The sequence below is a fragment of the Chelonoidis abingdonii genome, chromosome 1 (genome assembly GCF_003597395.2).
Source record: "Chelonoidis abingdonii isolate Lonesome George chromosome 1, CheloAbing_2.0, whole genome shotgun sequence".
NCBI classification, from domain to species: Eukaryota; Metazoa; Chordata; order Testudines; family Testudinidae; genus Chelonoidis; species Chelonoidis abingdonii.
Genome location: NC_133769.1, coordinates 85449241 through 85465680, shown reverse-complemented (window position 1 = coordinate 85465680; position 16440 = coordinate 85449241). Strand labels below are relative to the sequence as shown.

Sequence of the window (16440 nt, the reverse complement as noted above, 5' to 3'; positions counted from 1 at the left end):
CTGCTCACATATGGGCACAAGGGAGTCAGTGTGAACTGCACAAGCCTGCACTTGCAGGAGAGAATCTATCTCCACACTTGTAAAGGCAGGATAAGTATGCAAATCATCTTGACAGCACCCATCCAAATTGCAAAATAAACCATTTACTAGGAGAAGAAAGCTCTAGGACTAGATGCAGGCTGCCCAATAATAATTGTATACAGCACATAGATGCCTGTGGTTTGGTTTCTAATTTTCATAACACTTCAGAATTCTGAATCTGGACTATTCTTCAGTTCAGCTTCTCTAGTTTGAAAATAAATAAAAGTGGTTTAACTAGAGAGTCCACTATGGCCAGCACACCAGCATGTGATGTCTGTTCAGTTTTCTGGGCTGGTGCAAGGACAGGCAGCTGTATTCCATTCTATAAAGCATTCTTTAAACACAATACTGAAATGGTGTCAGCCCTTGTGGAGAGGACTTTACTCTTTTGAGCTAATTTTCCTGATTGTCCCTCACTCCCCTCTTCACCCCTCAAAAAAAGATATTCCTTAAATACCTACACAAAGTAACTTTATGGAACTGGGGTAACAAATGAGGCATTTCAATTCAGTCCAGACACTAAGAGGCTACTTATACCAATGTATTGAACAGTTTATAGGAAGAACTAGTTCTAGTCCAAGTCCTTGGGGCTCATTTTCACTGTACAAACACAAGGCCCAAACAAGTAGTCCAGGGGTAGGCAGCCTATGACACGCTTGCCAAAGGCAGCACACAAGCTGATTTTCAGTGGCACTCTCACTGCCTGGCTTCTGGTCACCAGTCTAGGGGGGGCGCTCTGTATTTTAATTTAATTTTAAATGAAGGTTCTTAAACATTTTAAAGACCTTATTTACTTTAAATACAATAGTTTAGTTATATATTATAGAGTTATAGAAAGAGACCTTCTAAAAACATTAAAATGTATTACTGGCACGCGAAACCTTAAATCAGAGTGAATAAATGAAGACTCAGAGCATCACTTCTGAAAAGTTGCCAACTCCTGAAGTAGTCCTTTCTAAGGCACTTACTTCAGTGGGAGCTGGGCTTGAATTTTATAAGTAATACTTGGCAGTTATCTAGCACCTTAAATGTTCTAAGCACTAGACAGACACTAACCACTTGTTCCTTATCAAATGAAAATACTAATAGTCACCCACCCTCAGAGGGGCATTTCAGGTAGATAAGCATTGTTATTCCCATTTTACATATGGGGAAAAGGAGGCAGAGAGCTGAAGAGACTTGTCAAAGACCACACAGTGAGTCAGTGGTGGCAGAATCCAAAGTAGAATGTGACCAAATGATTCCCAATCCTGCATTCATTCCTTCAGACCACGTCTGTTTGCAATGATAAGCTTGTCCTATACTCACTTGCCAACACTATATTCTGTGATAGTAGCAGATGTGACATTAGAATCCATAGGTGCTGAACCAGGGGTGCTCTCTCACCCCCTCGCTTGAAGTGGTTTCCATTATGTACAATGTTTACTGTTTGGTTCAATAGACTTCAACATCCCCACTATACAAATTGTTTCAGCACCCCTGCTAGAAACCGGTCACATTTATTTTTCCCTAAAGTGGTTTTGGAACAACATTGACAGAATGCAGCTTTATAGTCAGTATAGTAACAAAAATTGGTTCTTCCAACTTATTAGGTGGTGGGACTCAGGGAAGGAAAACATGTTTTCTAGTGCCATGGCAGGGTTTACCAAAGTTTATAGGATTTTCTTGAGTATAGATCTTCATGCTTATTTAAATACTTTTTATCTTCAACCCTTCCTTTTTGTATCCTCTGCAATTGCTGACGAATAAAGTGACACAGTGCTGTCAACCAGTGAAAAAACGTTGACAAACACTGAGACTAATTTATTATGATTCCCTTTCCTGTTTTAAGATGATTCTTTTAAAGATATTACAGTTCAAATGTGATATACATGTGCCGGTATGTTTTGTGGATTTATTCTGGCAGATTTTGCCATTCTAAATTCAGATGATTGGCATTTTTTTTGGAGCGTCTTAGTAACTTTTCATTTGTCAGACAGAACATCACTGGCTGTATCACAAAACTGGTTCATTAATGCTATCTTTGAATAAGCGTGAGAAAAGAACTTGGTTAATAGAAGTTCTCATTAATGCAGAATGTTTATAATGTTTTCCCTAACAAAGAAAATATCTGAGGTGCAAAGTGAATAAATGTGTTTCAGTTTTAAGCTCTACAGTTGCAGACCAAGTCAAAGTCATCTGGTAGCTGCAGTATAAAACGCAGACATACCATTGAGTGTCAGAGCATGTCTGGCCTCTAGTGGTAGAATCTGATCAGTGAAGCATTGTTAGAACACCACCAGCCAGTGAATACAAACATGTAATGTACCTCCTTAATATAACTGTGTTTCTCCCCAGATAGAGATTGGAACTGTGTTACCTTCTGTAACTAGAGAGATTCATTCCCCACCACCACTGCCAAAAGAAGCTGAAGAAGAAGCATCAACACCAAAACTAATTGATGGTTCTTCACCACAGGGGTCAGGAGTTCTTGGGCCCCAAACACATGATGGTTAGTGGAAAAAAAAAAAGCCATACCATTGCATTGGGTTGCTTTCCATGATGCACTGAGTCTGGTGGTGAGTTTGCTTTTTATTAAGGATTTATCTAATTTGGGATGAGTTGTCATCTATAAAACTAGTTAACTTTTTCCCACAAAAAAAATTCCTTAACAGAAGTGGAGTGTTCAAAAATAAAACTTTTCATGAAAAAGAAAATCATCAACATTTTCCATTTGTTGTGAAATTGTGACAATTGAAATTTTTATCAATATTAAGTTCAATATCATTTTTGAACATCTGTTTGATGATTTCTAACAATTTCAGTAAGCCTTTCCATTAAAAATATTGATTAAAACATTGTGGTGACTCTGGAAAAAGAGACAAGTTTCCATTCTTAACGTGCAAAATGGAAATATGGGCATTTCCTGTGTCTTTGACTATTGCTAGTTAGACTGGAATCTTTGATAAGTCCCAAGGGAAATTCCATTAAAAGTTTTTAAGAAAATGCAAGCCCACCAAACCACAAAAGACCACTACACCAAAGATCAGTATTTGCTATAGTCTCAAACACATGGAAGTTGGGAGTTCACCTGTTTTGGTGGCTTCCATGACAGGTCTCAATGTTATGCGGCGATAGAGATGCAGCCAGGGAAGAGCCTGCAGATTCTGTTTTGTACCCTGCCCATCAACATGATATCTGAGTGCCTAGGGGGACAAAAGAGAAGTGTTCCTATTTCCAAATGTGTTTGTTTAGTGAATGGAATGGAATCACTCCCAGACCCAATTTTTTTAAATGCCACCAGTTGGACTCTGCCAGGATAAAGAACCTGTACTGATTCAAAACAAAATGGGGGTGGGAGGTTCTCTAGACAATTCTGAAATATCCAATGCAATTTTCTCCATTTTAGATTTTGAAACCTTTCAAAAAAGTTGTTATGCAAAACTTCCCATGTTATGTATTATGAATCTGTCATACTTCACCAGGGACTAAGGAGGATCTAGCAGAAAGATCTTCCTTTCGAAAATGTCGATAGGGAACACCTGGCTGGAACACCAGTTCTTATGTCAGGTGTTGGTGCTGCTCTGCCAACTAACAGGAAGGCTGAGAGACCCAGGAGCTCCACCTTCTCTTCCTGAATCCACTTCAGAGTCCCTTGCCTCCTAAATCCACACCAGTCCAGGAGAAGTAGTAGTCCCCAAGGCGGGAGAAGAGGCGAAAGTCTATCCCTGTTTTAGCTGCAAAGTCTTGTGTAGGTTGGCTATCTAAGACTCTGAACTAAGCCTGGTTGGGAAACAACAACTCCATTTCATGAAAAGTTTAAAGACTTTAATATTTGTTTTGACTCCAATGAGGAATGAAATCAAAACCCTTTTGATATTTTTTCACACAAAAAAATGAGCCCCACCCCAGAATAGCCAACACATCAATGAGAAGGGTACTCACCTGGGATGTGTGAGATCAAGGCTCAGATTGATACTCTGAATGAGGCAGTACAGAGACTTGAAGGTAGGTCTCCTACAGACCAGGTGAGTTGGAGGCTATAGAGGCAGTCTCTCTCTCCCTCTCAATTTCTCCTGTTGAAGCTGTTCCACTATGTATAAATAGCCACTGGAGCAGACAGACAGACTGACTCTGTAGCCCAGTGATAATGGCACTCATCAATAATGTCATTTGAAATGGGGACTGGAATCGGGGTCTTCAACTGCTTATGTGAGTGCCTTGATCACCACACTGCTAGCCATTCTAAAGTCTGTGGCCATTTCTATATTCTAGATCCGAGAAACCATTTTACTTGAAATTGAAACATTTTCAAGAACATTGTTTTCACAAAATGGCATTTTTTGCCAGAAAAAAAAAAGTATTTTTTTTTTCCAAACAGCTTTACTCTAAACTTACTTAGGCCCAGATTCACTACAACTGATTCAAGGAGGTTTGAGGGCGTGTAACTTACACCTCTCTGTATCAGGCTTGCTCCTTGAAGCTAGGTCAAATAACCCAGTGGGAGAGAAGGCAAGAGGGCAGGCTGGAGTGAAGTTTGCCTCTAAGATATTTCTCCTGGATCCCTGAGCACTGCAGACAAAGGTTCCAGAATAAGGGAAGATTTTCGCCTGTGGCTCCTCTCTCTGCTTGCCTTAAGAGAGCAAGTAGCAGACCTACTATGCCCTTGGAGGGATGTCCCTCAGCTAGGCACTGCTAGCAATTATCAAGGTCTTCAGCGATTAACCTTTTTACAGAAACAAGCCTTGTTATCCTACTTGGCCAAGAGGGATCAAGCCAAAACAGGCAACAACAAAAAAAACCTAAAAGCCGATCCAATAAGTACTTTTAAAATGGTAAGTTCCACTAACTTTCACTAACCACATTGCTAACTGAACTGTTTAGTAAAACTGACAGTCACAGGGTGAGCGCAGGCTCTCCCACTTGTGCCTGAACCCTGTGTTTAGGCTTGTTTAATAAAGACTGTCCACACCCTCTTTTGTTTAATCACCCCAGTGTCTTTACTTACAGTGCTTGTGTAGTGCCAAGATCCCCCAATAGTTAGTGCCCCACAGACCCTCCCTAGGGTCTCCGGGACCTTGAGGTGTCCTTATTGGCAAGGAGACAGAGATACTGCCCTCCTTTCTCCTCCCAGGCTAGCCTCCCCACTAATGTTTGCCCAGGGCTTTTACAACCTTCTCCTGCCTCAGCCCGGCTGTCACTACTTAGCCCAGCACTTTCATCTGAGCCAGCCCTCATTAGGGCTTGCAGCTGGGCTCCCTGCATCTCTACCCCTGGCCTACTGGCCAGACAGCAGGCTGTAGCCAGTATTTTGACAGGGCTTTAAAGGGGTTTTACCCCTGCCCTGCCACACTGACCAAATAAATTTGACAAACAAAACTATCCAGCTCAAAATGCTCAGTTGGTTCCATGGCCAAAACAGGTGAGAAACAGATTAGGTGGAGCAGGAATATTTATACTTTTAATCAGTGAAATGTTAGGTTTCAGGGATTTACACATGCCCACTAATATTCACTATTCAAAATGGTTGGAAGGCCATCTGGCCAAGCACACGATTTCCATAGTGTGGCTCTGTGGAGGAAATATTGGGAAAAGGACCCACTCTAGCCTTCCATATCCCACACCTTTAGTAGGAACCTTTTGTGAATGAGGTGAAATGGCTTAAGTTTCGATTTTCATGTTCCTCCTGGAGCAGCTAAATGTTTTCTTTGCAAATGCACATCTTTCAAGCAGTTTTAGCTCAAGGGATGAGAAATCTTTCCTGATGTCAAGCTTCTGGATCAGAAATGTTAATTAAAAAACAATGGGAAGGAAATTGATATCCTGTCTCTATAAGCCTCTAAAAAACTCATTTCCTCAACAATCATCCAAAAGATACTGTTTACGGAACTAAACTTAAGTAACTGTAATAAGTTTCAAAGCCACCACATTTGAATCTTTAGGGTAGCATAGCATTTGAGGAGTTCAGTGTGACTATAATCTCATAACCTTAAGAAGGAAATGTCAAATTAATTCTATTTCTCATATAAAACTCTTATGAAAGTGGATTGCAGTTATTGTGGCTGATGTTCTTATCACAGTTTTAATCACCAGAGGAATCTATCAGTAACTTAGATGTTTCATATTACTGTGTATTAAGTTCATGTTCAATGAGTTCCATTACATTGAACTTTGAAGCACTAAGTTTTGACTGGCCATATCATGTCAAGCCACTGTTAAATAAGACTTTTCAATCCAAGAAAGGAATTAGCCATTAAAGACACCAAGAGGATTGTCCAGCGGTAACTCATACAGATAAATGAGAGGATGAATTCCAGTTCACGTACCTAACCTTTGTAATCAAAATTATAGGAAGAATGAAATTTGCACACAATATGGATTGTATCCATTGTGACCATTCATGGAAATCTGACAATCAAAGGAACTTGATCCATTCCACTGAAATTTTAAACCTTCTGCTCTTCTGGGAATGCCACAGGACCAGGGGATGTCTGGGATGTGTAAGGATTCAAGGCTCAGTTTCCCCATATAATTATGTTAGTTCTTCACCCGCTCTGCAGCCTCAGGGGAGCTCATGCCCACATGAAGGACAATCTCCCCAGTATTGCTCCTGAGCATGCAGAAGCCTGTGCAGCTCTGTACTGCCCCCAGTGGAACACTTGTGGCTTACAACCACAGCGTAGCCCTAAGAAGAGGCACAACAAGCCTTGCACCATGAATTGAAGGTAAACAGACTGACAAGAATGCTTGGGCCCGATTTTCCACTTTGTTATTGTAATCAATAATGTTGTACCCATGGCAGGGAAGAGGACTGGGGGAGTACAGCAGAGTTGAGTGTCCCCAGTATATCAGCGTATGAATCTAAGAACTGAGCCAAATGGCTCCAAATGACTTCAACTGTCATGACAACACCTAGGAAGAGAGGGAGCGAGCTTCCAAACCACGCAGCGGTTTCTAGATCAATGTCAATACTTTGAATTGCTCCTCAAAGCAAATGAGAAATCAGTGAGATCCTTGGAGATGACATAATATACACCCTATAGCTAGGACGTGAAACAAGCAGCTTTATTCTGTGCTAGCTGCAGATGTCAAATGGTGTTAGAGGTTAGCCTCATATCAAACACACTGTCATAATTTAATCTGGAGGTCAGAGACATGTAACTGTGACAAAGTATTCAGAGGATTAGTGTCCACTATTTTCCAATAAAAAAATAGATGAAAAAGGCATTTTGGTCACTACTATAAGCTGGAAATCAAGAAGCCCTAAGGGATCCAGGACCACCCATATATAGTGAGCCACACACATCCCCCCCCCTCATCTTTGGCATACCATCTACATGCTTCCCCTTTACCTGTAAGCATCACCTTCATTTTATCTGGACTGACTTTTAATCAGCTAATCTCATCCATGCCTTTCTTACAGCCAGACCCTTGGAAAGCAGAGAGGCTGTACCATTTGGGTCCAATAAAAAATGAAAAAGAGCTGGGTATCATCCACATACTACTGCTAATAAAAAGCCACAAGCATCCCCAGCAGCCTTCCAAACACACTGAATAGGAGGAGGTGACAGAACAGAACTTTACATAAGAGAATTCTCAAAGGGGATAAGCAATTGATTCCTCTAGCCCAACCATCTCATAAATCAAAGAGGAAGGAGATTTCATCTATCCCAGCAGGGTGTAACCAATAGCCAATGGCACTAAAGGCTGCTGCCAGAGCTAAAGGAATCAACATGGATATTTAACTGTCTTTCCTGAGAGAGGAAGCCACTCCTATCAATGAATGCAATGTGATTCTTTTGCCACTAGCAGAAAGCCAGACTGAACAGAGACAGGAAAATCAGAAGACTCCAGCTGGCATGAGAACAGCTTCACCAAAACCCTCTTTGTTGCTCTTCCCAAACAAGGAAGTTTAGAGACGGCAGCAACTGACCAATTTGCCTAAGGAAAGCTAGCATCTTTTGTTCTCCCTTCTAGAGGCATTAATCTCAATAAATAAAGGGCCAAACCACCTCCCCTTACACACATACACACAGGGCCGGTGCAAGGATGTTTCACGCCCTAGGTGAAACTTCCACCTTGCGCCCTCCTCCCCTGTGCCCCTGCCCTGAGGCACCCCCACCCCCACAGCAGGTCCCCCCTGCCCTGAGGTACCCCCCTAAGCTGATTGGTGCTGCAAGCTTGAGAGGCGGAAGAAGTGACACAGTGACAGCGTGCTCGGGGAGGTGGTGGAACAGGAGTGAGCTAGGACAGGAGTTCCCCTGCGTGCTGCCCCCCCCCCACTTGCTGCAGGAGGCCCTCCCCGCACTACCCTGCCCAGCTCCTTCTGCCTAAATTCTGATGGCGACCGGGGCAACCAAAGATCCAGCTGCCGCAGTCACTGCCAAAGAAAATGGCACCCCCCAAATGCCAGCACTCTAGGTAACCGCCTAGGTCACCTAAATGGTTGCACCAGCCCTGCATACATACTTGGTTTTACTGTCCATTACTTCACCTTGTGAATTGTGGTCTCTTTGCAGTTAGAGAGCAGCGAGAGTGGATGGAGATGGATCTCTCCAGCCTGTGGGTTGGAGGAGCAGCCACTCGCCATTTGCACTGGTCGTCCAGGATGTTGAAGCCATTGGATCTGCATAAAGAATAGTTCCCATGGGATGTTCCTGGCCTGCCCCTTTCATCACCTTCTCAGCTGACCCACTCACCAATGAGCCAGTTGGGAAGATCCTTTACTCTGTGTGTAGATGTGCTCAGGGACCCGCCTGCACAGGGGCCACCTCCTTGTGCCCCTGCTCATCCCTTGTATGAGGTTTAAGTGCTGTAGAGGCTTTCCCATCAACCTTCACACCATGGAGGAATCTCACTCTTTGTGAATAGGATCCCATGTATACATATACTTTTTTAGAAGCACAGAATAAAAATGTCAGCTACTGTAGGGTTATTTGATTTATTTTATATTCTGAGAAACACATATGTTAACAGCTACAGTTCCTTTAATTTCTATCACCATCATCAATAAGTCAAACAGGCTAAAGTATACAACATTAAAAACCTTCAAGTTTGGAAGGAATATCTGGAACATATGTTCTACACTTATTGCACAATGTGCTATTTTCCAGTGTTTATTCTGTAATGAAAGGTGCCAGGGCTCAAGCAATGTTTTTACTTTCATAACTGATGCGGCAAGCCCAGTAGTGCCAGGGCTATGAACTGCCAATCCTAGAGGTGCCAGTCCTCAGCCCTGGGAGGCCCTGGCACAAATTAAGCACTGTTATTTTCTTGATGATAATACCAAATTCTTAATATAGCTTTTATAAAAGTGACCCAATCTTAATATTCTCACTGCATATGCACATTTTTCTTCACATAATTGCTTTCCTTTAATTTTTTCATAGGTCTTCCGACTTGCCTTCTGTGTACATGTCTGGGGACCACAGTCTACTGTGATGATCATGAACTCGATGCTGTTCCTCCACTGCCCAAGAAAACCACCCATTTCTACTCTCGCTATAACAGAATCAAAAAGATCAACAAAAATGACTTTGCTAATCAAAGTATGGATGACAGTTCTGATGCAGCTGGTTTCCCTTTCTTTTTTCCTTTTTCGCTTCATACCATTTTAAGTGGTAAACTGTCTTATATAATCTTATGTCAAATCACTGATGTCAGTGGGACACATGCTGAAAGTTTAGCATTTGGTAAAATGCTTTGCTGTATTAAGATCTAACCCTTTAGTAGCTTGACTTAGATTCATTAAAATTCAATCCTAGAATTAGTGCAAATAGTACAATACAAATAATTGACTGTTTATCTATTCACTTGCTAGCATTTCTAATCAATGTTAAAGGGGAAAAAACTCAGAATTTAAAGTACAGTGTTTAGTTTTCTTTAAAGAAAGCAATTATCATTTAGGCAGTATATCCAGTAATTAGCAAGAGTAAGAAAGGAAAGGAATCTATGTAAAAGCTTAAAGAAGTTTCTTCGTTTAAAGATATTTATTGGTTTGCTCTGGTATGAACAGGAAACCTTTATGGAAAAGAAAATATTGAGGCTATGATTTTCAAAAACGTGCTAAAGTTAGGCTCCTTGAGGCCTAAATTGTGAAAAATCAACTAGGGATTTTGAGTCTCTCCATTTTTTAGGTAAGCAACTTATGAGGCCTTAAAGAGGTCTGGTTTTCACAAAAGTTCAGAGCCCTTCTTTCTGCCTTTTGCCAGTAGAAAAGAGCAAAAAGTGATAATGGGTTTTGATTTGTTTTTTCCGACCAAAATGAAGCAATTTTTCATAAACAAAACCAAAATATTGGGTACTGAAAACTTTTGAAATCAAGCCAGTTTCTGGGAACCCAACTTTAGCCACCCAATATTGAAAATCTTGTCCTGAGTGACTTTGGTTACGAAGTGAAACACCAGTACTGAACCATTAAAGTAGTGTACTTAAAAATTAATCATTACTTTTATATTCAATTGAAAATGCCCTGTTTGACAAAGTAACACAAATGTATTCTTATCAAGTAAGACTGCTCATCTCAAACATGTTTACAATATCCAGAGACACTATCAGGCTCGCAATCAACCTAGGGAATTTTTTTATGGAACCCTTCTCCCCTTTTAATGGAAAATACTTTAACCAAATGAAAAAAAACATATTTTGGTTTTGTTTATGAAAAATTGCTTCATTTTGGTAGAAAAAAACAAAAATCAAAACCCATTATCACTTTTTACTCTTTTCTACTGGAAAAAGGTAGAAAAAAAGGAGGAAGTGGGTAATGAAAATGTTTGGATGGAAACACTTTTTTAACCTCCCTCCTTTCCTTTTTCCAGTATGAAAAATATTTTGCTCTGAAAAACTTTAAAAATTTCAGAAAGTTTAGAGAATTTGACATTTCATTCTGAAATTTTTCAATTATGAAACATTTTGAACAAAAGGAGTCTTTTTTATTCAATTTCATAAGATACTTTTTTTAACCAGCTCTCCTCAGAATCTCTCAAAAATATATTTTTTCCCCCAATTGTATAATTTTGCTCTCAATGAAAGACACCCCCCAGCCCACTAAAGGAGCTTACTGGACCTCCTAGAATTATGTTCTGCTCTTGAAGCTCCCATAAATTGCATTTGCGCTCATTATTAATGGAAGCTGGGCCCTTTCAGGAGAGGTAAAGTTCTTCAAGCCTCAAATTGGGATTACTGCATTGTTAAAGACCACTGGGAGGAGTAATCAATGCTCTACCATACAGGTACATGTGTATAACTAAATATCATACCAGGCAATGTTCATATGTAATTAAAATGCATTTGCTTTCCCCCCCCACCTTTTAGGTTTTAAGACAGTCAGAAATAAGTTCTGGAGTGCTCTAAATATTTTATTAATTTTCTCTACCAGACAATTTAAAGAGCATTGATCTGACATCAAATTTTATATCCGAGATCGATGAAGATGCCTTCAGGGAGCTGCCCCAGCTTCAGGAGTTAGTGCTCCGCGATAACAAGATAAGGCAGCTTCCTGAGTTACCGCCTTCCCTCACATTCATTGATGTTAGTAACAACAGGCTTGGCCGCAAAGGAATAAAGGAAGAAGCATTTAAAGTGAGTTTGAGATTGACAGAAAAATCTCTCCTCCTCTCTGGGTGAAATTATGGCCTTTCCAGAGCACAGAGTACTATGTCCACCTTTGTGGGCGGGCAGAGCCTTGGCTCTCTGTCCAATTTGCTCAGCAGCGTAGCTATACCAGCACTTTGTAGAACGCACATTTTGGAGCATATATGTTAACTCCTTCTCTGGAACAGCATGTAGACTGCAACTTACTGAGTGACACCCTTCCTCCAGGTAGCAAAACTATCATGTGCTGCCCCTTACTCCAGGCACATCACTAAATCACAATCCGGGCCTCGATTTTAATACATCTAAATAATGAAAATAGTGGGCTAGATTCTCATGCCTGATCTGACTCATATATACTGTCCAGTTGTCCCAAAGGAGATAGATTCTAGCTGTACTTGATCAGCTATAAATTCTTTCATGGGAAAATGGCTCTCAGACAGCGTAACAAATTTTGCAGAATCAGCTCCTGCACCAACTACTTCCTCTCAGCCTAACACCTAGCGTGAGATGGGAAATGCACAACCCAGCCCCCAGGCTCCCTGATGGCCTCACACTCATGCATTCAAGTTGGTCTCAGACATGGGAGAAAATCTGCCCCACTATTCCATACATACACACCTGTCATCCTAGAGTCTCAAAGAGCTTGGCAAATGTTAATGAATTCACAACCAGTGAAATAGGTATATAGTCTTATGCCTGTTTTATAGATGGGTGAATTGAGACAGAGTGGTTTATTGACATCCCCAAGATGATCATAAGGGATGAGAACTCATGAGTCCTGATAGTCTGTACCTTGGTGTAATTAGAAGATACTGCTTATCCCAGACTTGCCACTGTTGATATGCAGGAGTCCATCTTACTTTTGGGGGTGGGGGGTAAAGATTATTATTTAGATACATTTTGCTTGAACAAAATTGATTTCTGCCAAACAATAACCTGATGACTCCTCTAAGAAAAAAAGCAGGCCCAAAGGAAGAGCTTTCTGCAGAAGCTAGGATGGATAGTATGTTCATTTTGACACAATGGTGAGGTGAAGACTTCACTTAAATATTTATTTGCCATTCTCAGTTGCTTTACCAAGACAGCTGATCTCTGATAGTAACTGATCTTGGCAATGCATGTTCCTATCTATATTTCAATGTAATTTTTTTAAAACGTAGAGTCATGTTGATTTAAAAGGAATTGGTGAGATCAGTTTCTCATTGCAAAGGTGGATATAAAGCTTACTGTCTCCTTCTTGGAGATTCTACAAAATTCTAGTTTTTTGGAAAACACTCCCCTTCCTTCTCTTCCAGGATATGGTTGATCTGCATCATCTTTACATCACTGACAATAACCTGGATCACATCCCACTCCCACTCCCTGAAAGCCTCCAAGCTCTTCATCTTCAGGTAGATTACAAAAATAATTGATTTTTTAATAGCAAAACAGAACAATAGATATAACTGGGAGGGCAAACCAATATTAGTGCTTACTGGTTTGTTTTTTTTCAAGCTTCAGGTAAACTCTTATTATCCAAAATGGATCATGGGACATCTGAAACTTTAAGCTAATTGGGATATTGATTCCATGAAATTCACTCTCTTTCTACTCATTTCAGAGTCAGGTGACAAAAAATGAAATTTGAATAATACAAACACAGGGGCAACTCTAGACATTTTGCTGCCCCAAGCACGGCGGCATCCTGTGGGGGGCGCTCTGCCACTTGCCAGTCCCACAGCTCCGGTGGACCTCCCGCAGGCGTGCCTGCGGAGGGTCTGCTGGTCCCGCAGCTCCACCGAAGCCACGGGACCAGTGGACCCTCCAACCAGCAGAGCGCCTCCCATGGCATGCTTCCCCAAGCACGCTCTTGGTGTGGGGGGCCTGGAGCTGGCCCTGTCCAAACAGTAGTCCCTCTGGTTATGAATCATTAAAACTTATCTGTGCAAAGTATATATATTCGAACATAATGGGCCAGATTCTCCACTGATATAATTTAGTGTAGGCAATAGAGATATTTTTATTCACCCCAATGCAGGAGCTGGCCCACAATTCGGAACATAAGAACATAAGTCTAGCAAAACCATTTTATCGTTTGTCATGGGGCGCTTTACTCACCACTAGGTGGTACCTTCTCTTAGATGCTCTGAGGATTAGCTTTTTACAGGTCCAACACCCCATTGTACTGCTTGCTGCATCCCTGCCACCACTCTTTCTTACACTTTGACTTAGGGTGCTCTGTCTTCATGCTTAGCCCTCCAGCCAGGTCACTATAGCCCTCCCCTTCCAGGGTAGGAAAGTCTTACTTGACAACCATCCTAGGCAGTCTGAATTCTGCTGCCTGGTCTGTGCCACTTCTCCTGTGGCTAGTAAGGGAACCTAAGTCCACCTGCTATTCCAGGTTCTAGCCCAGGGACCCTATACCTGGCAACTGTAGTCTGCTTTCCCTCAGGCTCTGTTGGGTCTTTCCCTGGATTTCCTTCCTACAGCTTCTGGCTCCCCACTCTTTGGGTGTACCAGCTCAAACTCCTTCCTTTCAGGGAGAAACTACAGACTACTGAAATCCATAGCCTCAGACTCCCCATCATTCATCCCTTTTCTGCTGTCAACTTACTAGCTTTATACTAGGCCGTCCTGTTCCTCTCCAGCTGGGCTCCATCTTCAATCAGTTCTTCAACGTCTGGCTCTTCCCCAGGTGCAGGCTATCAGATAAATTGGCCTCTCCTCAGCATCATGAATCCCTTCTTGGCTGGTGTGTGGTAAATACCCCATTGCATATTCCTACTTTGATTCATACTTTTTAAAAAATAAAATGGGGGGTAGGGAGGAATAGCTCAGTGATTTGAGCATTGGCCTGCTAAACCCAGGGTTATGAGCTCAATCCTTGAGGGGCCCATTTAGAGATCTAGAGCAAAAATCAATACTTGGTCCTGCTAGTGAAGGCAGGGGGCTGGATTCAATGACCTTGGTATCCAATGGAGGTAGGATATCTCCATTACTTATTTTATAAAGACCTGTATAGAATAAATGTATTCTAACAATGTTAATCCATTCTATTGGTTGCACATTGCTAAACTGGGGGAATATAAACCATTACATATTGAACAATTGTACAGACAGGCAACAAGCTGCATTCTTTCCTGCACCAATATCTGGCTGGCACAAAAGTGTGGGAGGGGATCTCTATAGTGGTTAGATGCTCCTCATTTTGAGACATGTCATTTTAGTTCTAAAATTATCTATGTCCTACACAAATTTGGTGTCCTATCATTTTTATTGGTGAAAATTGTTTACCTCAGAAAAAGAATCACAAAGCTGGGGTTACAGGAAGAGTTAGTTACACTAAACAAATGAATCCCACAGCATTTTAAGCTTCCTGCATGAATTGTGGGTGTGTAATCCCTTTATTTAGGGCCTGTGACAAACATTGTTTTCCAGATCTGTGCCTTGGCAAGTTGAGGGGTCTGAGGATGTCAAGGGGCTGGTTATAGTTCCATGATTCTTTGGGTTGAACTCTGGGCATTATTTTCCAGCTGTAATTGCTCTGGTCTGTCACTTTCCCACCTTGCTCCACCTTGTCTTCTTGGCTTTTTCCCCAGAGTGTGAGGAGTTATTTCAGGTTGCAGTTTTATATCAGTTGAGAGCTCCCTCTAGCTGGGAGAATTGTCAGTTGTCTATCTGCAGCCAGAATCTCTCTTTTGCACTGTGAGCAGTGCAGAGGCGCTCAGTCTGGGAGACAACCTGGTCCTTTGTGCTTATGTTACTTTCTTTTTACAACACAGAAAATGCGTCAATAAATTGGTTTTCAAAGACAATTATTGTCAAACACATACTTTTGTCTTTATGGATATTTTTGCTTTTCTTTTTAGAACAACAACATTCAGGAGATGCATGAAGACACTTTCTGCAAAATGAAAGATGTTACTTATGCCCGTAGAGCTCTAGAAGACATCAGACTGGATGGCAATCCCATCAATTTGAGCAAGACTCCTTCTGCTTACATGTGCCTACCCCGTCTGCCAATTGGTAGCCTCATCTAAGCTTCGACAGTGGCCAGCACTGTCGTTTGACTACTTGCTGTAGTGTCTATGACAAATGAACAAGTTATTGCTTCAGAAAGCCCAATGAATATTATTTTCAAAGCTCATTCATTTGACAGGCTTTTAATCAGTAATTAAATTAATGAAAGAGACAAACAATAATGTGAAATGCTAAAAGATGTACTAAAATATAGACTGTGCAATGCTATAGATACCAATGCATATAATACAACAACTGCATTGAATATATAGAAAAGGGGGATCAGAATAACAGAAAATGTATAGCTTGGATGCAAACAGATGCAACGTACGCATGCTAAAATTTAATAATTATATATAGATTTAACTTAATTATAACACAATAAATGAATAACACAAAATGCATGTACATAAGATCTATATCCATGACATTTTCATTCTAATTGGCTTCATACTCTCAGTGAAATACAAATCTTTGCTTTCTACTTGTTTTCTAAAGCACCAAATTGTTTTGGAGAAATACTAATATAATTCCAAAATATTTGGAAAATATTGACCCTTCCCTTGCATCAATACCAAAATGTGAAGAATAAACATATACAAGTAAATAAATGTACATAAAATGCTTCTCAGTGCCTTTTGTGATGGGGCAAGGCCAGATGGCTACAGTAAAGTACTGAGAAACAGGTATGTTAGCCTATTGGCATCCCAGGGGTGGGCGGGCGAAGCCCGCCCACTTCTAAAGGACCTCCCCCCAGCCTAAGGGGAGGATCCACAGGGCTAGAAC

General features: G+C 41.1%; 1 protein-coding gene across 1 annotated transcript in view; it reads left to right on the top strand.

The window, feature by feature from the left end:
- Positions 1–15674, top strand: part of EPYC (epiphycan) — a 29495-nt gene extending 13821 nt beyond the window's left edge. The window contains exons 2-6 of the mRNA XM_032765160.1: positions 2419–2572; positions 9450–9608; positions 11438–11640; positions 12951–13046; positions 15504–15674. Of these exons, the coding sequence (XP_032621051.1) occupies positions 2419–2572; positions 9450–9608; positions 11438–11640; positions 12951–13046; positions 15504–15674 (783 nt within the window). The remainder of the gene's footprint in view (positions 1–2418; positions 2573–9449; positions 9609–11437; positions 11641–12950; positions 13047–15503) is intronic.
- The last annotated feature ends 766 nt before the right edge of the window (positions 15675–16440 follow it).